This window comes from Panulirus ornatus, chromosome 56, assembly GCF_036320965.1.
Source record: "Panulirus ornatus isolate Po-2019 chromosome 56, ASM3632096v1, whole genome shotgun sequence".
Classification (NCBI taxonomy): domain Eukaryota; kingdom Metazoa; phylum Arthropoda; class Malacostraca; order Decapoda; family Palinuridae; genus Panulirus; species Panulirus ornatus.
This window is the reverse complement of record NC_092279.1, coordinates 34,743,052-34,768,692: the sequence shown is the minus strand read 5'-3', so window position 1 is coordinate 34,768,692 and position 25,641 is coordinate 34,743,052. Positions and strand designations below refer to the sequence as shown.

General features: G+C 40.9%; 1 protein-coding gene across 1 annotated transcript in view; it reads right to left on the bottom strand.

Moving 5' to 3' along the window:
• LOC139765808 (uncharacterized) overlaps positions 1 to 25,641 on the bottom strand; it is a 296,756-nt gene that overhangs the window by 224,928 nt on the left and 46,187 nt on the right. The window contains exon 4 of the mRNA XM_071693602.1: positions 8,628 to 8,724. Coding sequence (XP_071549703.1) covers positions 8,628 to 8,724 — 97 coding nt within the window. The remainder of the gene's footprint in view (positions 1 to 8,627; positions 8,725 to 25,641) is intronic.

Here is a 25,641-nt window from a genome sequence, read left to right as displayed (position 1 = left end):
ACAAACCATTAAAACCAGTAAATGAATATCATTCAAGACATCAAACAAATTTTCTAAAAGGTCATCAAATGGAACTTTGTGAAAAGTTAGGAAACATCAAAGCCAACTAGATTGAAATCAAAATTAACATTGATAATGTTGATCTTGTTGACGACATCTACATTGTTCATAATATCAGAACTCTAATATCATGAACAATGTAGATTTGGTATGGCAATCGGTAACCCTCTTTCACATGTGCTAAGTAAACTTTATAAGGAATTTTTTGAAACAAATCTACAAAAGGATATCTTACCTTCTAATGCAATTTGCTTTAGATATGTGGATGATGTTCTTTGTGTTTGGCCAACAAACGAAAATCTACAAATGTTTCTCCCTTTAATTAACAATTTAGTAACTTCTATCAAATTTACTGCAGAAAAGGAAAATCTTGGTATGTTACCATTTTCAGATTGCATGATCCATAGGCAAGGAAACAAGTTTACGTTTGTTATATACAGAAAACCTGCCAATGTAAGCTCATATATCCATTATTACTAATGTCAACATGAAAGAGTTTGATTATGATAATTTCAGTCTATGTTCCTTAAGGCATTACGTATTTCCAGTCCATATTATATTGATCATGGGTTTGAGAAGACATATTCTCTTGGATCGAAGCTAAAGTATCCTAGATCTTTCACTGATAAATCCCTTAATCATTTGGTAGAGTTGAGCTCCAACCCCCCATTGACAAGAACCTTTTAGTTCTCTCTTTTAATAATAATTTTACTTTACTTCCCATGCTGCTTAAATCCTTTAATGTAAATGTTGCCTTCAGCAACAATAATACTATAAAGAATATCTTAATCAGGAATTCACCAGAAAATTCTCCTGTGCGCATCTATAAAGTGCCATGTAGAAATTGTGATAAATTTATGCTGGGCAGACTGGTAAGGATCTTTCAGTTAGACTTGCGCAACATGAATATATTATAAGAACGGGACAAGAATCAAATGCCTTGTTTAATCACGTTAAAGACTATGATTATTGTATTGACTGGAGTAATGCCATGTCAGTTATTAACTGTAATCTATTACCACGAGAAGTATCATTGAATCTTCTATTATCAAATACACAAAGAATTATAAATTTGATATTAGTGGTGGTCTATACAAATTTGATGGCTTTATTGTTGATAGAATTTGTAAAATGATAAGTTTATGAAAGCTCGTTGTCTGTCTTGGACAATCGCATGTTTACCAAAAGGCGTCTTAGCTTCGTCTCTTCTTGTATATCAACTGACTGTTATATTTCTCTCTTGTGTCTCCCCTGATGATTTGGCTATTACACGAAAGTGCACTTGGGAACTTATCGTGTTTCATTTTCCCCGTGGACTCTGAGGAATATGCTTAATCACGCGCAAAATTGTGTGGTTTCAGAATTTTAAGAGGATGTGTGGATCAGGTTGTTGCTTTGAAGAATGTATGTGAACAATACTTAGAAAAGCAAATGGATTTGTATGTAGCATATATGGATCTGGAGAAGGCATATGATAGAGTTGACAGAGATGCTCTGTGGAAGGTATGGTGTGGGACGCAAGTTGTTAGAAGCAGTGAAAAGTTTTTATCGAGGAGGTAAGGCATGTGTACGAGTGGGAAGAGAGGAAAGTTATTGGTTTTCAGTGAATGTCGGTTTGCGGCAGGGGTGCGTGATGTCTCCATGGCTGTTTAATTTGTTTATGGATGGGGTTATTAGGGAGGTGAATGCAAGAGTTTTGGAGAAAGGGGCAAGTAAGCAGTTTGTTGTGGATGAGAGAGCTTGGGAAGTGAGTCAGTTGTTGTTCGCTGATGATACAGCGCTTGTGTCTGATTCGGGTGAGAAACTGCAAAATCTTGTGACTGAGTTTGGTAAAATGTGTGAAAGACGAAAGCTGAGAGTAAATAGTATAGGAGCAAGGTTATTAGTTACAGTAGGGTTGAGGGACAATTCAACTGGGAGGTACGTTTGAATGGAGAAAAACTGGAGGAAATGAAGTGTTTTAGATATCTGGGAGTAGATCTGGCAGCGAATGGAACCATGGAAGCGGAAGTGAGTCATAGGGTGGGGGATGGGGTGAAAGTTCTGCAAGCTTTGAAAAATGTGTGGAAGGCGAGAACGTCATCTCGGAAAGCAAAAATGGGTATGTTTGAATGAATAGTCGTTCTGACAATGTTATTTGGTTGCGAGGCGTGGGCTATAGATAGCTTTGTGCGGAGAAGGGTGGATGTTTTGGAAATGAGATGGTTGAGGACAATATGTGGTGTGAGGTGGTTTGATCGAGTAGGTAATGAAAGGATAAGAGAGATGTGTGATGATGAAAATAGTGTGGTTGAAAGGTTACAAGAGGGTGTATTGAAATGTTTTGGTCACATGGAGAGAATGAGTGAGGAAAGATTGACAAAGAGGATATATTTTTCATAGGTGGAGGGAGCGAGGAGAAGTGGGAGACCAAATTGCAGGTGGAAAGACGGAGTGAAAAAGATTTTGAGTGATCAGGGCCTGAACAGACAGGAGGGTGAAAGGCTTGTAAGGAATAGAGTGAATTGGAACGATGTGGTATACCGGGGTCGACGTCCTGGCAGTGGATTGAACCAGGGTGTGTGAAGCGTCTGGGGTAAACCATGGAAAGTTCTGTGGGGCTTGGATGTGGAAAGGGAGCTGTGGTTTCGGTGATTATATGCTAGAGACTCAGTGTGAACGAATGTGGCCTTTGTTGTCTTTTCCTATTGCTACCTCGCGCTCATGCGGGGGTAGAGGGTTGTCATTTCATGAGTGGCGGGGTGTCGACGGAAATGAATAATGGCAGACTGTATGAATTATGTACATGTGTACATATGTATATGTCTATGTGTGTATATGTATCTGTATATGTTGAGATATATAGGTATGTATATGTGCGTATGTGGACGTGTATGTATATACATGTGTATATGGGTGGGTTGGGCCATTCTTTCGTCTGTTGCCTTGCGCTATCTCGCTAACGCAGGAGACAGCGACAAAGTACAATACAAATGAATGAAAAAAAAAAATATATATATATATATATATATATAAATATATATATATATATATATATATTGGGGAAGAGCAGTGTGGTTTCAGAAGTGGTAGAGGATGTGTGGATCAGGTGTTTGCTTTGAAGAATGTATGTGAGAAATACTTAGAAAAGCAAATGGATTTGTATGTAGCATTTATGGATCTGGAGAAGGCATATGATAGAGTTGATAGAGATGCTCTGTGGAAGGTATTAAGAATATATGGTGTGGGAGGCAAGTTGTTAGAAGCAGTGAAAAGTTTTTATCGAGAATGTAAGGCATGTGTACGTGTAGGAAGAGAGGAAAGTGATTGGTTCTCAGTGAATGTAGGTTTGCGACAGGGGTGTGTGATGTCTCCATGGTTGTTTAATTTGTTTATGGATGGGGTTGTTAGGGAGGTGAATGCAAGAGTTTTGGAAAGAGGGGCAATTATGAAGTCTGTTGTGGATGAGAGAGCTTGGGAAGTGAGTCAGTTGTTGTTCGCTGATGATACAGCGCTGGTGGCTGATTCATGTGAGAAACTGCAGAAGCTGGTGACTGAGTTTGGTAAAGTGTGTGAAAGAAGAAAGTTAAGAGTAAATGTGAATTAGGTTATTAGGTTATTAGGTACAGTAGGGTTGAGGGTCAAGTCAATTGGGAGGTAAGTTTGAATGTAGAAAAGCTGAAGGAAGTGAAGTGTTTTAGATATCTGGGAGTGGATCTGGCAGCGGATGGAACCATGGAAGCGGAAGTGAATCATAGGGTGGGGGAGGGGGCGAAAATTCTGGGAGCCTTGAAGAATGTGTTGAAGTCGAGAACATTATCTCGGAAAGCAAAAAAATCTGCATACCTAACACTCTTGCATTCACCTCCCTAACAACCCCATCCATAAGCTAATCAAACAACCATGGAGACATCACGCACCCCTGCCACAAACCGACATTCACTGAGAACCAATCACTTTCTTCTCTTCCTACTCGTACACATGCCTTACATCCTCGATAATGCTAAATACAAATCCATTTGTTTTTCTAATATTTCTCGCATACATTTTTCAAAGCAAACACCTGAACCAAACTTCCTCTACCATTTCTGAAACCACACTGCTCCTCCCAAATCTGATGCTCTATACTTGCCTTCACCCTCTCAATCAATACCCTCCTATATAATTTCTCAGGAATATTCAACAAACTTTTAGCTCTGTAATTTGAATACTCACCTTTATCCCCTTTGCCTTTGTACACCCCCTCGAACGAAACAACCTATATCTGCCACTCTATCATCTAAAACCTTCAAGAAACCTTCAAAATATTCACTCCATCTCCTTTTCACATCTCCATTACTTGTTATTACTTCCCATTAGCCTCCTTCACCGATGTTCCCATTTGTTCTCTTGTCTTACGCACTTTACTTACCTCATTCCAAAACATCTTTTTATTTTCCCTAAAATTCACTGATACGCTCTCACCCCAACTCTCATTTGACCTCTTTTTCACCTCTTGCACCTTTCTCTTGACCTTCCGCCTCTTTCCTTTATATATCTCCTAGTCATTTGCATTTTTTCCCTGCAAAAATCATCCAAATGCCTTTTTCTTCTCCTTTACTAAATAATCTTAATTCTTCATCCCACCACTTTCTAATCTGCCCACTTCCCACCCTTCTCATGCCACAAGTATCTTTTGCACAAGCCATCACTGTTTCCCTAAATACATCCCATTCCTCCCCCACTCCCCTTACGTCCGTTGCTCTCACCTTTCTCCATTCTGCACTCAGTCTCTCTTGGTACTTCCTCACACAAGTCTCCTTCCCAAGTTCACTTACCCTCACCACTCTCTTCACCTCAACATTTTCTCTTCTTTTCTAAAAACCTCTAAAAATCTTCACCTTCGCCTCCACAAGACAATGATCAAACATCAATTATATTACAACTCTCAGCACAATAACATCCAAAAGTCTCTCTTTCACGCGGCGATCAATTAACACGTAATCCAATAAAGCTCTCTGGCCATCTCTCCTACTTACATACGTATGCTTAAGTATATCTCTCTTTTTAAATCAGGTATTCCCAATCACCAAACCTTTTTCAGCACATAAGTCTACAAGCTCTTCACTATTTCTATTTACAACATTGAACACCCCATGTACGCCAATTATTCCCTCAACTGCCACATTACTCAACTTTGCATTCAAATTACCCATCACTATAACCCTGTCTCATGAATGAAAACTGCTAACACTTACTCAGCTGCTCACAAAACACCTGCCTCTCATGATTTTCTTCTCATACCTAGGTGCATAGGCCCCAATAATCACCCATCTGTTCCCTATCCCTGGGATAGGGAAGAAAAATACTTCCCACGTATTCCCTGCGTGTCGTCGAAGGCGACTGAAAGGAGAGGCAGCGGGGGGCTGGAAATCCTCCCCTCTCGTTTTTTTTTTTAATTTTCCAAAAGAAGGAACAGAGAAGGGGGCCAGGTGAGGATATTTACCTAAGGGCCCAGTCCTCTGTTCTTAATGCTACCTCGCTATCGCGAGAAATGGCGAATAGTATGAAAAAAGATAATATATATATATATATATATATATATATATATATATATATATATATATATATATATATATATATATATATATATATATACATATATATATATATCACTTTCCTCTCTTCCTACACGTACACATGCCTTACATCCTCGATAAAAACTTTTCACTGCTTCTAACAACTTGCCTCCCACACCATATATTCTTAATACCTTCCACAGAGCAGCTCTATCAACTCTATCATATGCCTTCTCCAGATCCATAAATGCTACATACAAATCCATTTGCTTTTCTAAGTATTTCTTACATACATTCTTCAAAGCAAACACCTGATCCACACATCCTCTACCACTTCTGAAACCACACTGCTCTTCCCCAATCTGATGCTCTGTACATGCCTTCACCCTCTCAATCAATACCCTCCCATATGATTTACCAGGAATACTCAACAAACTTATACCTCTGTAATTTGAGCACTCACTCTTATCCCCTTTGCCTTTGTACAATGGCACTATGCACGCATTCCGCCAATCCTCAGGCACCTCACCATGAGTCATACATACATTAAATAACCTTACCAACCAGTCAACAATACAGTCACCCCCTTTTTTAATAAATTCCACTGCAATACCATCCAAACCTGCTGCCTTGCCGGCTTTCATCTTCCGCAAAGCTTTTACTACCTCCTCTCTGTTTACCAAATCATTTTCCCTAACCCTCTCACTTTGCACACCACCTCGATCAAAACACCCTATATCTGCCACTCTATCATCAAACACATTCTACAAACCTTCAAAATACTCACTCCATCTCCTTCTCACATCACCACCACTTGTTATCACCTCCCTATTTGCGCCCTTCACTGAAGTTCCCATTTGCTCCCTTGTTTTACGCACTTTATTTACCTCCTTCCAGAACATCTTTTAATTCTCCCTAAAATTTAATGATACTCTCTCACCCCAACTCTCATTTGCCCTTTTTTTCACCTCTTGCACCTTTCTCTTGACCTCCTGTCTCTTTCTTTTATACATCTCCCACTCAATTGCATTTTTTCCCTGCAAAAATCGTCCAAATGCCTCTCTCTTCTCTTTCACTAATACTCTTACTTCTTCATCCCACCACTCACTACCCTTTCTAATCAACCCATCTCCCACTCTTCTCATGCCACAAGCATCTTTTGCGCAATCCATCACTGATTCCCTAAATACATCCCATTCCTCCCCCACTCCCCTTACCTCCATTGTTCTCACCTTTTTCCATTCTGTACTCAGTCTCTCCTGGTACTTCCTCACACAAGTCTCCTTCCCAAGCTCACTTACTCTCACCACCCTCTTCACCCCAACATTTACTCTTCTTTTCTGAACTCACCTTTTTCCATTCTGTACTCAGTCTCTCCTGGTACTTCCTCACACAAGTCTCCTTCCCAAGCTCACTTACTCTCACCACCCTCTTCACCCCAACATTCACTCCTCTTTTCTGAAAACCCATACAAATCTTCACCTTAGCCTCTACAAGATAATGATCAGACATCCCTCCAGTTGCACCTCTCAGCACATTAACATCCAAAAGTCTCTCTTTCGCGCGCCTGTCAATTAACACGTAATCCAATAACGCTCTCTGGCCATCTCTCCTACTTACATAAGTATACTTATGTATATCTCAGTGAATGTAGGTTTGCGGCAGGGGTGTGTGATGTCTCCATGGTTGTTAGGGAGGTGAATGCAAGAGTTTTGGAAAGAGGGGCAAGTATGAAGTCTGTTGGGGATGAGAGAGCTTGGGAAGTGAGTCAGTTGTTGTTCGCTGATGATACAGCGCTGGTGGCTGATTCATGTGAGAAACTGCAGAAGCTGGTGACTGAGTTTGGTAAAGTGTGTGAAAGAAGAAAGTTAAGAGTAAATGTGAATAAGAGCAAGGTTATTAGGTACAGTAGGGTTGAGGGTCAAGTCAATTGGAGGTGAGTTTGAATGGAGAAAAACTGGAGGAAGTGAAGTGTTTTAGATATCTGGGAGTGGATCTGGCAGCGGATGGAAACATGGAAGCGGAAGTGGATCATAGGGTGGGGGAGGGGGCGAAAATTCTGGGAGCCTTGAAGAATGTGTGGAAGTCGAGAACATTATCTCGGAAAGCAAAAATGGGTATGTTTGAAGGAATAGTGGTTCCAACAATGTTGTATGGTTGCGAGGCGTGGGCTATGGATAGAGTGGTGCGCAGGAGGATGGATGTGCTGGAAATGAGATGTTTGAGGACAATATGTGGTGTGAGGTGGTTTGATCGAGTAAGTAACGTAAAGGGTAAGAGAGATGTGTGGAAATAAAAAGAGCGTGGTTGAGAGAGCAGAAGAGGGTGTTTTGAAATGGTTTGGGCACATGGAGAGAATGAGTGAGGAAAGATTGACCAAGAGGATATATGTGTCGGAGGTGGAGGGAACGAGGAGAAGAGGGAGACCAAATTGGAGGTGGAAAGATGTAGTGAAAAAGATTTTGTGTGATCGGGGCCTGAACATGCAGGAGGGTGAAAGGAGGGCAAGGAATAGAGTGAATTGGAGCGATGTGGTATACCGGGGTTGACGTGCTGTCAGTGGATTGAATCAGGGCATGTGAAGCGTCTGGGGTAAACCATAGAAAGCTGTGTAGGTATTTATATTTGCGTGTGTGGACGTATGTATATACATGTGTATGGGGGTGGGTTGGGCCATTTCTTTCGTCTGTTTCCTTGCGCTACCTCGCAAACGCGGGAGACAGCGACAAAGAAAAAAAAAAAAAAATATATATATATATGTATATATATATATATATATATATATATATACATATATATATATATATATATATTATATATATATATATATATATATATATATATATATATATATATATATATATATATATATATATATATATATATATATATATATATATATATTACAACAGGTATATGCTTTTGCCAGTCGTTACGTTGTTGATAATATGTAGGGAACATCACTGACATGTAAGATGTGAAGACCTTACCATGAGCTGAAGCATCATCATCACTCCCGCAGTCACTCACCGATCATAATCTCGTTGTCATTGTTACCGCCGAAGTAGCTGACAAGTGGGGCATTTTTGCTCTTGCGCAGGAGTCGAAGGTGAAGACACAGCGATAACTGGCAAAAATAGAAAATTAGTTTGGTTTGTAGGTACTCACACATTACATACCATCCAACCTTTGATGGGGTAAGAACTGTGTCAGCCATGCTTTCAGACCATCGACGGTTCAATACGTCAAACTGAACTCTCTCTCTCTCTCTCTCTCTCTCTCTCTCTCTCTCTCTCTCTCTCTCTCTCTCTCTCTCTCTCTCTCTCTCTCTCTCTCTCTCTCTCTCTCTCTCATCTCTCCAGCTTGATACTTAGATTGTTCCTCATTGGAACTGCTATCCTTACATCTTCTGATGAATTTGACTGTGAGAGAAATATACAAATTAGAAATCTTTATCACTGAGCTAGTGAGGATCATTTTGGAGATGCGGTCGCCTCAGTACGAACAACTGGCCACAGCTCCTGAAAGTTTGAGATATGACTAGTTGTGACTCACCCAGTTGACCACAACCGCTCCATAAATTTCCTCAGTGGTCAGAGTGGCGATCGCCTAAAAGACGGATGTCACCACAATCTCTTCGTGCTGACCAGTGTTGTACAGATACATGAACCGTCCTATACCTACTGGTTTGTGAGGAAATAGCTAAGTTGTCACATAGTTATGTGTATGTCAACTAATTTATTACTGCAACACAATAAAGTGAAAGCATTCATCACATAATGTTCACTATTTGAATATATATATATATATATATATATATATATATATATATATTTTTTTTTTTTTTTTTTTTTTTCAAACTATTCGCCATTTCCCGCGTTAGCGAGGTAGCGTTAAGAACAGAGAACTGGGCCACTGAGGGAATATCCTCACCTGGCCCCCTTCTCTGTTCCTTCTTTTGGAAAATAAAAAAAAAAAAAAAAAAAAATTGAGAGGGGAGGATTTCCAGCCCCCCGCTCCCTCCCCTTTTAGTCGCCTTCTACGACACGCAGGGAATACGTGGGAAGTATTCTTTCTCCCCTATATATATATATATATATATATATATATATATATATATATATATATATATGTCAATGCAGTATTACTGCAGTTCAAGAAGTAAGCCTCTCTACATCACTTACTGTCCACCATTTGATATATAATATATATCAACACAGTACTGCTGAGCTCAACTAGTATGCACTTTTGTTCAACCAATTCAGTTCAACTTTACATCAAATAATGTTTAATCATCACTAAATGTAGTAATTTAATATATAAATCATGAAATTTGCTCTGTAAATCATCCTGCAGTATGTAGATAGACTTCAGTTATGTGCTTACCCAAAGCGCACAGATATCCAACCTTACCTTAATCTTAAGATCTTTTTGTATTTAATCAACAAATTTCTATGATTCTTTGATTATGTAATTCCTCCCCTGTGCATTTTCAGCCAAATGGCTGCTTGAATTCAATAAACCTTTCATTATTCATTTCTTTATCTATTCATTCATATATACCCACACATCCCTTTGTCACTGAGGCCTCCTTCCCCTTAACGCCCTCCTGTTTCATCCACCGCTGTCCTTTACCTCATCTGCCCGGTACCAGCAGATACAGGTACATATATAGTCCTATACCTTGTATTGTGAAAGTCATAAGCAATTCATGAATTCATGAACAAGTACACAGATAAGCAAGCTAATGGATTATCTTTCCCTTAACTATACGTGTGTCAACTATTTAATTACTGAGACGCATCCGAAATCACAACTACATATATTATGTATGGACCATAGAGTTTTCTCTGCAAACTACTGGTGTAATTATCATAAAGGTACACTGGAAGTTACCAAATTTCAGCAAATTTCAGACCCTTTCCTCCGCCGCTGACAGGGAGTGGGAGTAGGAGGCGATCAGTGATCGGCCAGGTTTGACTGGAGACACACGGTCTCCTCGCTACCTTGTGTTCCCACCCCTTGCTTGTTAAGTTTAGAAATAAATATAGATTGTTTAAACACAAGCTTTAATCGCAAGCCGAAGAAGACTCGGAAAGATAGTGGTGGCAGCGTCGGGATTCCTCAAAACAGTGAAGGATTCTCTTATGAAGAACATTGCGTCCCGACTCGTGGACCTTCGTGATTAGTGATTCTCTATTCAACAAGTGCAGTGTTTTGTGTGTCATTCTAGACAAACCTCTGTTGAAAAGCCAGTGAAAGACAGTGAACCACAGGTGAAAAACATGGGGTGGAACCATGTATAACCAGCAATCAACGGAAGCAGCCATCAATTAATGGCTGAGTTGGGGCAGCCAAATTGCTGATTACAACAAGGTCCCCGCATACCGCTGTCGGCTTCGCCTAGTAAGCGTAGCATCGCTACAGCGCTTTCAAAACATTCGCTCCAACCTTACGCCTGACTTCCTGTAATCTGCTAATCCATCCGTTCAGCACCTGTGGACATCAGCTTATCCATCAACATCCGTTCAGCCTTCTACGAGGTGGTTGAGACTTCGTGGTGTGGCTGCTTGAACACACGTACGCTGTGACGCCATAGGATGACATGGGGTGTCGTCGCTGGACATTGGACGACTTACACGACATCACGTAATCGGTCGGGACTCCAAAGAGGTCGACGACTGGACTCCTACACGACATTGCAGACACATCACAACAGAGCAACTCAACCTATCTGTTGAAGGCCCTTGGTGGATAGACGGTGGATTTCGTTCTAGCTCTCCTCTTCCGTCAGTGTTTCACGTATTGTTCACAAGTGTTTCTCGAGTTTGATAAACTTATATCAGTTTGTGTATAATTATAACTTGAGCCGGCACACCAGGTACTAATCCTCTGTCTCCGGTGGTGACAATTAATATCATTACTCAAAGGCTAAACTTTCCCAAGTTTTCAGGGGAATCTGAACAACTTGAAATTTAGTTTGAGAATGCAGAAAATGCTGCTTGATGTATTTGTAGTGATCCAACTACTGTAACAGATGAACCTAAGACTGATTCAGCCCATAGATAGATTTTGTTCAAAGATCCTGTTTTCAGGCACAGAAATGTCAGAAATGCTCGATCTCAAGTTCATACATGAATAGGAACTGTACAAACAATACTGGCGCTGGTTTTGCACATCCGAAATTGATGATATTTTTAGTGTGAAGCAGAAGATAGGTAAGATTACCAGAGAGAAGGGAGAGCCATATTTTGAACTGCTAGCTAAGTTCGCATCATTTCAAAAATCTCCCAGGAGCTTTAGCGAGGTCTTCCTAGGTAACCAAGCCAGCCGGGGCACAGATCCTCCCCAGTTTTCAGATGCTGCTTTCTCCAAGGAGTTTATCCCTGAGTTGAGACGGGAAGTCAGGAAGGTAGATATTGATCATGAAACTCCTGCCGGAAAAGTGATCTCCATTGAGATGGCTCTTGAAAGGGAGACATCCTTAGTTAAGAATAACAGGGGAGAATTCGATAAAAACTCACGAAGTAGATTTAAAATGGCGTTAGTGTGCCACCAGTGTAATGCACCTGGACATGTGAGACCTCAGTATCCTCTACTAAAGCTTCCTTATCATTTAGCATCTCCGAGAGGCGTGGCTGGTCAAAGTGGATCCCGTGCTTCACCGAGAAATCCAGAGAATATTCCAAGGGATACAAGGACACAGGGGTATTCTCAGTCAGGTAGACGGGAACACCCAAAGCTGGAAAAGTCTAAACACTACCATTCCAGGTCCATACTCACAATACATACGATTGTAGGGCCTTTAAAGGCCTACAAACCTCTACAGTACAGCTTTTCCAGCGGGAGTCTAACAGTCAGCCTCACAACGGAGACAATAATTTCTACAGAGACTCAGGATAACAATCCTTACCTTCGCTACACACAGGTATCATTTTTTCTAGTTTGTCTGCTACAAGACGTGCCCATCATTTGGGAAATGGTTGGACAGACAAATGTATCTCTTTTCTTAGATACTGTTTCAGAAGTGGATCTGACTGACATTAAGATTCTCTCCCAGCTACAAAAGGATGCAGTAGACTGTTTCAACATTCCACTGCCTACAATAACTGGTATTAGTGGCGCTGACATACAAATATTTTGGGCAATCAAGCCTACTATGATTTTAGGTCAGAAAAAGGTATCTCTAATATCATTGGTGTCGAAAGGCACATGTATGCTGGCACAGGTGTTATTGGGATACCCTACCATGAGAAGGGAGGCAGTATTCTGTGTGCTACATGAAAAGTCGGTAAACGTCAAGGGAGATCTCATCCCTATACATTTTGAAGATCCCCAGATAGCTAAAGCCCCTCTAGTGACAAATCTTGTTCACCTCCAGCCAGTACTAAGACGCTGGACGAACAGAAACCTATTAAGAGTTCAGATGTAAGGTTCACTGGCAGTGCTTACCTTCATTCTGAAATCCGTTTTAATAAACTGATGCATGATATATACCTCCTTCAGGAAACCTTAACTCGAGATAAACTACATCTAGATACTGTTTGTTTGCAGACGATGGGTGCAGATACCTCCAACTGTAGGTTTAAGTTTTGCTGTCTCGCTGAACCCGACCCGGTTAAGACGGGAGGGATAAATCAAGACAGCTCCCTGTACCTGTCTCAGGGTGGATCAGTAGTGACTTACCTGGCCAGTAAATTGTCACTCTCCGAGACACTCAGGTGTGGAGATAATCCCATCAATGTCCCGACTTATCGAATCCCGCATTCCCAACGGGCAACCAAAGACAAGTCTGCTGAGAATACGTTGGCCCAAAGTGTTATTCACCCCTCTATGTCACCATGAAACAGTCCTTTGCACATAGTCCCTAAACCTGATAGCACCGGGAGGCTACGTATTGACTTCCGAAAGCTCACTTCAGTTACGGTATCTGGTAGATTTCCTATGCCTGTGCTAGGAGAGCTCATAAAGAGCTATGGTAAGAACAAAGTGTTTTCCACACTTGACCTCCACAGTAAGTTTCGACAGATACCTTTGGATAAAGAAAGTCGATCTCTAACAGCATTCTCTACCCGTTCCGGACATTGGAAAATTGTTTTTATGCCGTTTGGTTCGCAAAGCAGCCCCACAAATCTCTCACGCCTCATGAACGCTGTTTTTCGTCCAGTAATAGTAAGTGAGATATTAGTCTATCTTGATGATATAGTAATCATGTCCTAAGACGTCTTTACCCATTTCATTCGTATTGAGCATATTTTGGCATGAGTCCAAGAGGCCAATTTGAAGAGCAAGTTATGGAAATGCAGTTTCCTAAAGTAAAAAATATATACTTTCGTCATATAAATAACGAGAGGGGAGTTAGTGTGGATAATACTGAAGTTGATGCAGTTGTAAATTACCCTTTTTCAAAAAACACTACTGAGATCAACAAGTCCTTATTACTCATGGCAGGGTTCTATAGGTCATTTGTCCAAAATTTCAGTCAAATTGCTCGTCCTTTTTACCCATTTGTCAAAGGAATGTGTCCCATTCCAGTGGGGATAAGAACAGCAACAAGCGTTTGAGGTGATGAAAGACCGTTATGCTACAGCTCCCATGCTCTGTATCCCCGATTTCGGGAAATCCTTTACCATAACCATCAATGCTAGTTATAAAGGATCAGGTGCTGTTATTTTGCAAGATGTGAATAACAAATTCCATCTCACAACGTACGCTAGTCGAACACTAAAGAAGGAAATGTAACATCGTAGCTTATCATCCGACCTCAAATGGCTTCGATGAAAGACAACCAAAAGATTCTAGAGCATTTGCGTGCACATATAGACTTCGCTAACTGTAGCTGGGACGACTGCATGTCTGATGGGCAGAGTTCCTTGAATTCGTCTTTCCACCAGTCGACAGGGGACACACCTCACTTCGCCCTCTACGGCTATGACAAAGTATTCCCCTATGAGTTGTGGTCGGATGTTAAGGCCAAAAGATATACTGACACTGAAGACCTTAAAGGTGAAAAATTCAGAATGACTCAACAAATTCATCAAAGAATCACTTCTGAACTCCAGACATATACACTAGATAATGTAACAAGTCAGCTAAGACATCACCAGACCTTTTAGGAAAATAGGTCATGTTAAAGATTTTGTGAGGACTAAAACTGACGCTCACTCACATTCACACTGGAGAAATCAGGGAAGAAAACGGTGATAACTTAAAGTTACTACGGTTCCAGATCCGGTCCATCCTTCTGAGGGTGTAGATCAAGAAAATCCTAACTCCTCTTCCTCTTCCTCCTCTCCCTCTTTACCAGATGGTGGTCCAGTTACAATTCCTACACCTGAGTATATCACATAGCTACAACTTACGTAACCAGGGCATTTAGGCACAGTTTATTTTTTGTGTTAATTTGATCATGTGCTTACAAGAGCACCATGCTGCTCCTCGTCCTTGTGGTGACGGGAACGTTTGACCCGGCGGCACGTACACCCAGGCTGCATGGTCACTCCACCACGAAATGTGTTGCTCATTTGGCAGTTATTCGCCGTGAACATACAAACTTAACCGTTTCTGAACATACTGTGCATTCTCACGCATCTCTCGGAGCAACTGGTCCCTGCATTAACCCAAGTGCAAAACTTATTTGATCAGGTACCACCCGCTCTCCTCACTCACTGGATGTAGGTATAACACACAATCCACGTTGAGTCTGGTCACGCATTTATTCCCAAAGCTGCTAAGCCTGAGGCTGGTAGCTGGAAGAAAAGAGTCTATTTGATGTAATTGGAATTATAGATATTTCTTTTTTTTTTCGGTCGCAGCTGCAGAAGGGGATGTAAATGATGTCAACCAGCGAATTGATATCATACAAGAAAGAACTGGCCGTCATAAGTTTGTACTTAATGCTCTCTTTCATCTGTTAGCAGCACATGATAGATATATCATGAGGATTACTGGTACAGTAAACAACATAAAAGATAGAGTCAACCTTTCAGCCAGTGCTATAAATGAAATGCATGTACATATGGTGATATCGCCCCTCATTCATTCCCTGTGAGAGCAAGTCAGTAATTACTTTATTAATCTAGTGGTTAGCATTAATTTTCAAGCAAAGGGATGGTATCCATTCTTGTTTCCACACAGTGAGTTAGCGAGAGCCGTGGCGTTGATACTGCATATGTATAATGTAAAATCAGCAGTGCTTCTCAATTAGAAAATTGTTATAGCCTTTTTACTGATAGAGTAGAACCAGAAATGTGTTAACAGTTTATTTACCTTTTGTGACTCTCAGAAGTTTTCCTTATACTCCATGATTCCTTTTCCGTGTAAGGTAGAAAGCCAAATTGTTCAAATTAACAATGTAACTGAATTTTAGTTTCTTATGACGAAACCCAAATGGCAACAGCCTCTCGTTCTGTCATAACTTCATGCCTAAAAGGATATGATGATTTATTTGTTATGCAACCAATCTTGAATTGACTGTAATATATAAAGAAAATTGTGAGTGGAATTTAGTATCAGGATCAAATGCGTGGAGTCATTGCATTTTTGATAAGTATAAAGTTATGAGAATTAAAGACGGTTTATATGTATATAACGCCTATACTGTCTCAAATGTCGCAATATTAGGGATGGCATTGGGTAAAGGAGGGACGATCCATTTGAGTCCAACTAAATTACGACCTGTCAGGGATTCTAAGGTCAATTATACTATCATCCCCTCAAATTTGTTTAAGCTAGTTTTCCCTACTGCTCCTCCGGAAGCAATATATCCCATATTCTCCAAAAAACCACCATCAGGTGATCACGTCTTCTATACCGGGATTATCTCTAGTTTCCTTGGTTATCTTTGTAGTGATCTTGGTGTGTTACTTAAAGATTTCAAAACGGGTCCAGAAGAATCTGGTTCCTAGGTATGGTACGATGGTTTATCCAGAGGTGATTCACAAAGCAGCTGGAATAGTCAAGAGGAAGCCTGTGGGAAGATAACCACTGAGGACAAATTGATGAAAACTGAAGTCTGTTTTTAGAATCATTGTAGGATGTCATTGAAGTAGAATTGATTTGTAAATGTAATTGCCATAGTAGACTAGCACATTTTGTATCCCAAAATGTCCAACTCAGCATAAGATCTATTTGCATGTGTAAACTTAAACTGCTTAATGCAACAGTATGGTTATAGGAATGCCAGAGGACGCACTTTATGACGGCCGAACCCTCTGTAATTTGCGTAGAGGAACAGTGGAAGTTACCATGGAAAGTTCCGATGGAAGTGTCAGCAAATTTCAAACCCCTACTTCCGCCGCTGGCAGGAAGCTGGCCAGCTTTGATTGAAGACACACACAGTCTCACCGCTACCTTGTGTTCCCACCCCTCGCTCGTTAAAGAAGTGACTTCCAGAATGGTATTAGTGAAAATGAAAGTGGATGGCGAGATGTGGGTGATTATTGGTGCTTATGCTCCTGACCATGAGATGACAGATCATGAGAGACTAGTGTTTTAGGAGAGGCTGAGTGTTTCAGCAATTTAGATGAAAGAGATATGGTACTAGTGATGGTCGATTTTATTCCGAAAGTAAGCAATTTGGCATTTGAGGATATGATTGGAAAGGGGAGAAGGGGTACTCAGTAATTTGAGTGGAAATAGTGAATACTTTGCGGAGTTGTGTGCTGAAAGAGGTTTGGCGATTGAGAATATTGAATTATATACTAATTGATAGGCGTGCAAACGACAGACTTCTAATATAAATTAGTAGAGAGGGGCAGCTAGAGGAAGGTCCGATCATTACCTGATGGAGGAGAGTGTGAAGATTTGTAGTTTTCGGAAAAAGAAAACGTTATGGATAAGAAGTGAGTAGTGAGAGTGAGTGAGATTGGTAAAGGGATTTCTTTGATGAAATACCTGGAGATATTCAGTGAAGAATGGCAAAAGGTGAGAGTAAATGCAACGAGTAGAGTGGATGAGGATTGAGAGGTATTTAGGGATGCAATGATAGCATGTGACATATATGAATGTGGCATGTGAAAAGTGTGAGATGGAGAGTGTATAAAGGGTAGTGAGAGGTGGGATGACGAAGTAAAGTTGCAAGTGAAAGAGATAAGAGAGGGGTTGGGCAGTACTTACACGGAAAGAGTGCAAATGATTGATATGTGTATCCACATATATATATATATACAGGGATATGTATATATATATATATATATATATATATATATATATATATATATATATATATATATATATATATATATATATATATTTTTTTTTTTTTTTCTTTTTTTTGTCGCTGTCTCCCGCGTTTGCGAGGTAGCGCAAGGAAACAGACGAAAGAAATGGCCCAACCCACCCCCATACACATGTATATACATACGTCCACACACGCAAATATGCATACCTACACAGCTTTCCATGGTTTACCCCAGACGCTTCACATCCCTTGATTCAATCCACTGACAGCACGTCAACCCCGGTATACCACATCGCTCCAATTCACTCTATTCCTTGCCCTCCTTTCACCCTCCTGCATGTTCAGGCCCCGATCACAAAATCTTTTTCACTCCATCTTTCCACCTCCAATTTGGTCTCCCTATTCTCCTCGTTCCCTCCACCTCCGACACATATATCCTCTTGGTCAATCTTTCCTCACTCATTCTCTCTACGTGCCCAAACCATTTCAAAACACCCTCTTCTGCTCTCTCAACCACGCTCTTTTTATTTCCACACATCTCTCTTACCCTTACGTTACTTACTCGATCAAACCACCTCACACCACACATTGTCCTCAAACATCTCATTTCCAGCACATCCATCCTCCTGCGCACAACTCTATCCATAGCCCACGCCTCGCAACCATACAACATTGTTGGAACCACTATTCCTTCAAACATACCCATTTTTGCTTTCCGAGATAATGTTCTCGACTTCCACATACTCTTCAAGGCTCCCAGAATCTTCGCCCCCTCCCCCACCCTATGATCCACTTCCGCTTCCATGGTTCCATCCGCTGCCAGATCCACTCCCAGATATCTAAAACACTTCACTTCCTCCAGCCTTTCTCCATTCAAACTCACCTCCCAATTGACTTGACCCTCAACCATACTGTACCTAATAACCTTGCTCTTATTCACATTTACTCTTAACTTTCTTCTTTCACACACTTTACCAAACTCAGTCACCAGCTTCTGCAGTTTCTCACATGAATCAGCCACCAGCGCTGTATCATCAGCGAACAACAACTGACTCACTTCCCAAGCTCTCTCATCCCCAACAGACTTCATACTTGCCCCTCTTTCCAAAACTCTTGCATTCACCTCCCTAACAACCCCATCCATAAACAAATTAAACAACCATGGAGACATCACACACCCCTGCCGCAAACCTACATTCACTGAGAACCAATCACTTTCCTCTCTTCCTACACGTACACATGCCTTACATCCTCGATAAAAACTTTTCACTGCTTCTAACAACTTGCCTCCCACACCATATATTCTTAATACCTTCCACAGAGCATCTCTATCAACTCTATCATATGCCTTCTCCAGATCCATAAATGCTACATACAAATCCATTTGCTTTTCTAAGTATTTCTCACATACATTCTTCAAAGCAAACACCTGATCCACACATCCTCTACCACTTCTGAAACCACACTGCTCTTCCCCAATCTGATGCTCTGTACATGCCTTCACCCTCTCAATCAATATCCTCCCATATAATTTACCAGGAATACTCAACAAACTTATACCTCCGTAATTTGAGCACTCACTCTTATCCCCTTTGCCTTTGTACAATATATATATATATATATATATATATATATATATATATATATATATATATATATATATATATATATATATATATATATATATATATGTGTATCTTTTTTTATATTTATTTTTTTGCTTTGTCGCTGTCTCCCGCGTTAGCGAGGTAGCGCAAGGAAACAGACGAAAGAATGGCCCAACCCGCCCACATACACATGTATATACATACACGTCCACACACGCAAATATACATACCTATACATCTCAATGTAGACATACATATACACACACAGACGTATACATATATACACATGTACATAATTCATACTGTCTGCCTTTATTTGTTCCCATCGCCACCTCGCCACACATGGAATAACAACCCCCTCCCCCCTCATGTGTGCGAGGCAGCGCTAGGAAAAGACACCAAAGGCCCCATTCGTTCACAGTCTCTAGCTGTCATGTAATAATGCACCGAAACCACAGCTCCCTTTCCACATGCCATCAGGCTCCCATTACGAGAAGCTAATAATTCATAGAAACTTACAGCACAAACGCAGAGGTATTTGAACACGAATGTAGAGCATATAAATGCAAACTTTCATAGCACAAAAGACATGACTCGTATCGAGGACCTTCGCGTCTTAGTCGGGAAGGTTAACTGCTCGACTACAATTACCCTAAATAGGGAAATGTCCATTCGATTACAAGTAATCGAATACCTCTTATCTTGGTAGCATATCCTTGAGCAACGGGGTCTAGATCGGTCAAATACCATCAGGCTCACATTACCAGCTGCTAGCAATTTAACGAACATTACAAAAAACACAGAGGTATATGAACAAGGACTTAGAATATATGAACGCGCACTTACATTGAAAACATAAACCCTCTAAGAGCCAGGACCTTTGTGTGGTAGTGGGAAACACTAACCGCTTGGCTAATATCGCCCCTAATAGGGTAATGACCATTTGATAAGTAATCTAATACCCTTTGTCTCCCCTCCTTGAGCAACGGGGTCTTCATCCGTCAAACCCCACCAGGCTTATAATACCAGTGAGGAATATGAATATGAATGTACTGTATATGAACATGCAAGTTCATAGTAAACATAATACCCTTCACAGGCAAGGCTCGATCCCAGGACCTTCGCGTGTTAGTCAGGAAAACTAACTGCTCGGCTAAGATCGCCATGAATAGGGAAATGACAGTTAGATTACAAAAGATCGAATACCCTTCATATCATATCCTTGAGCAACGGGATCTAGATCGGTCAAATCCCATTAAGCTCACATTACCGTTAGGAGGCAATTTACAGAACCTTATTGTATAAATGAATAAGCCCATTAACTAGAATACAATGCATGGTATTCGGAAACGCTAACCTCTCGGCTATGATCGCCCCTAACAGAAAAATGACTATTCGATTACAAGTAAGTGAATACCCTTTCTCTCAAATCCATGAGGAATTCGGTTGAGACCAGTCAAATCCCACAAGGCTCACATTACAAGCCGTTGGCATTTTACAAAACCTTGTAGTACAAACGCGGAGTTATATAAACACGAGCATAGGACGTATGAACCAGTACTTTCATAGAAAACAAATAATAATTTCAAACAACCAGTACTTGAACTGAGGACCTTTGCATGGTAATAGGGAACGTTAACTGCTCGGCTAATATCGCCCCTAAAAGGGTAATGACTATCTAGTTACAAGTAATCGAATAGCCTTCGTCTCAAATCCTTGAGCAACGGGGTCTTGACCGTTCAAATCAAACCAGGCTCATATTACGTTATCAGTACGAATATACTGTATATGAACGCGCTCTTTCACAGAACACACAATACCCTACAACAGGACTCAAACCAAAGACCATTGCATGCTAGTCGGAAATGCTAACCGCTCGGCTAAAATCGTGGTGATAGGGAGCGTTAACGACTCGGATGATATTGCTGCAATAGGGTAATGGCTATTTGATTACCGGTAATCGAAGTTCCTTCATCTCCCATCCGTCAAACCCACCAGGGTTATAATACCAGAAGATAGTATTTCATAGGACCTTACTCTACACACAATGAGAAATATGAATAAGAATATACTGTATTTGAACTCACTGTTTCATAGCAAACATGATACCCCCCAAAAGCAGGACTCGAACCAGGACCTTTGCGTGTTAGTCAGGAAATCTTACCCTTCGGCTACGATCGCCCCTAGTAGGGAAATGACCATTGGATTACAAATGATCAAATCCGCTTCGTATCACATCCTTGAGCAACCGGGTCTAGATGGGTCCAATCCCATCAGACCCACATTACCAGCTGCCAGCACTTTACTGAACCTTACTGCATAAATGCGGAGGAATATGAACAAGATTAGAGAGCATATGAACGCGCACTTTCATAGAAAACTTAATACTCTCCAACAGCTAGGACCCGAACCTATGATCTTTGCTTGGTAGTTGGAAACGCTATGTCAATTGTTTAAAATCCATGTGGAATTGGTTCTAGGCCTGTTAGATCTAAAAGGGTTCACATTAAAAGTAAGGGGGCCTTGACTTTTCAAATCTCAACGGGCTCATATTACCAGCATTTAGTATTTTACAAGACCTTACTCTAAAGACAATGAGGATTATGAATATGAAGGTACTGTATATGAACACGAACTTTCATAGGACAAATGATAACCTCTAAGAGCCAAGACTCGAACCCAGGACCATTTTGTGTTTGTCGGAAACGCTAACTGCTCACCTACAATAGCCCCTAATAGGGAAATGGCTATTCGATCAGTCGAATCCTCTCAGGCTCATGTTACCAGCTGCTCGTACTTTACCGAACATTACTGCATAAACGTGGAGGTATATGAATAAGAATATAGAGCATGTGAACACGCACTTTCCTAGACCTTATGATGTCATCCAACACCCAGAACTTTAATCCAAGACCTTTGCTCGGTAGTCAGAAATGCTAACCGCTTGGCTATGATCACCCCTAATAGGGAAGTGACTATTCGATTACAAGTGATCGATATCCTTCGTCTCATATCCTTAAGCAAAGGGTCTAGGCCACTTAAATGCCATCAGTCTCACATTAACAGTAGTTGAAATTTTACAGAACACTTACAAACGTGTATGTATGTACATGAAAATGTAGTGCATATGAACGAGAACTTTCATAGAACACGTGATACCCTTCAACAGCCAGGACTGGAACCCAGGACCTTTGCATTGTTGTTGGGAACTCTAACCGCTCAGCTATGATCACCCCTGATAAGGAAATACCTGTTCGATTGCAACGATGTCTAAACTGGAGAAATCCCATGAGTAGGCATGTTAACAAGAATACAATGAATATGAGTCCACTCTTTCATATAACATATAATACCCTCCAAGAGCCAGAATTCAAGCTAGGACCTTTGTATGGTAGTTGAGAACGCTAACTGCTCGGTTACGATCGCCCTTAACAGGGAAATGACCACTCGATTGCAAGTAATCGAATACCCTTCGTCTTAAATCCATGAGGAATTCTGTCTAGACCTGCAAAATTCCAGGAGGCTCACATTAAAAGCGGCTCGCATTTTACACAACCTTACCGTATAAACGCATAGATATATAAGCACGAGTATAGAGCATATGAACTTGCACTTTCATAGAACACAAATAATATCCTCCAAGCCAGGATTCGAACCCAGGAGCTTTTCGTGGTAGTTGGACACTAAAGACGCTCGGCTAATATCGCCCTCGTATGATAATGACTATTCGGTAACAAATAATTGAATATCCTTCTTCTCCTATCCTTGAGCAACAGGGTCTTGGCCCGTCAAACTCCACCAGGATCATATTACCAGCAGGTAGTATTTTGCAGAACCTTACTCTACAGACAATGAGGAATATGAGTATGAATGTACTGTTTATGAACGTGCACTTTCACGGAACATAAAAAACCTTCCAACAGCCTTGAATTGAACCAAGGGAACGATACAATCACTCGGCTGTGAGCGCCTCTAATACGAAAATTACTATTACATTACAATTAATCGAATACCCTTCGTCTCACAGACATGAGGAACGAGGAGGAGACGGGTCAAATCCGATCAGGCTCAAATTACCAATGGCTAGCATTTCAGAGAACCTTATCGTAAAAACGCGATGGCACATAAACACGAATATAGTGCGCATGAACGTGCACCTTTATAGTACGCGAACAATAACCTACATGAGCCAAGACCTGAACCCTGGATCTTATCCCAGTAGCCGGCAGCGCTAACCGCTTGATATCCTTGAGGAGCGGGTTCTAAACGGCCAAAATCCTATCAGGCTCACATTACCAGGAGCTAGCATTAGATAGAATTTTACGGTGCAAACGTGGAAGTGTATGAACACGAATATATAGAATATTAACCTGCGCTTTATCAGTGCACAAAGAATACCTTCTAAGAGCCAGGACTCGAGCCCAGGACCTTTGCCTGATAGTTATAAACGCCAATCCCTCGGTTATGATCGCCGATAATTGGGAAATGACTATTCCATCTCATCAAATCGAATACCCATCGTCTCACTTCCATAAGGCTCACATCACAAGAAACTAGCATTTTATAGGACCTTACTCTATGCATATGTAGGTATATGAACACAAATGTAGTGCATATGAACGCACACTTTCATAGAACACATAACACCCTCCAACAGGCAGGACTGGAACCCAGGAGCGTGGCGCGGTGTTTGGGAAGGCTAACTGCTCAGCTATGATCGCCTCTAAAAGGGAAATGACTATTCAGTTAAAAGTAATCTAATACCATTCGTCTCAAGTACTTGAGTATAGGGGTCTACAACGGTTAAATCCCATCAGAATGACATTATCAGTAGCTAGCACTTTACAGAACCTCACTGTTTAAATGAGTAGACACAGTAACAAGAATATAATGCTTATGAATGCACACTTTCATATGATACATGATACACTCAAACAGCCAGGACTCGAACCTGGGACCTTTGCACGGTAGTCGAGAAGGTTATTGTCAACCTTAATAGGGAAACGACTATTCGATTACAGTTAATCGAATACCCTTCAGCTTAGATACAAGAGGAATTGGGTCTAGACCTGTTAAACCCCACAAGGCGTACATGACGAGCAGCTAGCATTTTACAGAACCTTACTGTACAAACGTGGAGATATATGAGAAAGAGTATAGGGCAAAGGAACGTGCTCTTGCATAGAACACAGATAATGCCGTTCAACAGCCAGGAGTCGAAGCTAAGACCTTTGCATGGTAGTCGAGAACGCTTGGCTTAAATATAGCCATTAAAACGGTCTTGATATGTTAGACCCCACCAGGCTCATATTACCAGCAGCAAGTATTTTACAGAATCTTACTCTAGATACCATGAGGGATATGAATACGAATATATTGTATATGAACCCGCGCTTTCATAAAACATATAATACCCTCCAACAGCCATGACTCGAACCCAAGACCTTTGCGTGTTCATCGGAAACGGTAACGTTTGGCTATGATCGCCCCTGATTGGGAAATGACTGTTGGATTATCGAATACCCACAAGGCTTATATTGCAAGGAGCCAGCATTTTACAGAACCTTACTCTACAAACGTGGTGATATGAGAACACCAGGGCTTATGCATGAGATTTTTCATGTAACACAAGTAAGACTCGAATTCATGACCTTTAGGTGGTAGTTGAGAACGGTAACCGCTCGGCTAATATCACCCCCGATACGGTAATGTCTGTTCTATTACATTTAATCTAATACCCTTCGTCTCCCATCTTTGAGCAACGGAGTCTTGACCTGTAAATCCTACCAGGCTCATATTACACGCAGTATTTTAGAGAATCTTCACCTGGAGACAGTGAAAGATATGAATGCGAATATAGCGTTTATGAACGCGCATTTTCATGGAAAGCCTCCAACAGCGAGGACTCGAGCCCAGGACATTTGATTGTTCGTCGGCAACACTAACCGCTCGGCTACGATCTCCGTTGATAGGGAAATGACTATTGGATAACAACTAATCGAATACACTTCGTATCACATCCTAGAGGAAAGGTTCTAGACCTGTCAAATACCATCAGGCTCACATTACAATGAACAAGCATTTTACAGAACCGTACTGTACAAACACAGATACATATGAACACAAATATAGTGCATGTGAACGAATGCTTTCATAGAAGATATAATACCCTCCAACACCCAGGACTCAGATCCAGTATCTTTGCCTATTAGTTGAGAGCCTAACCGCTCAGCTATGATCGCCACCAGAAGGAAAT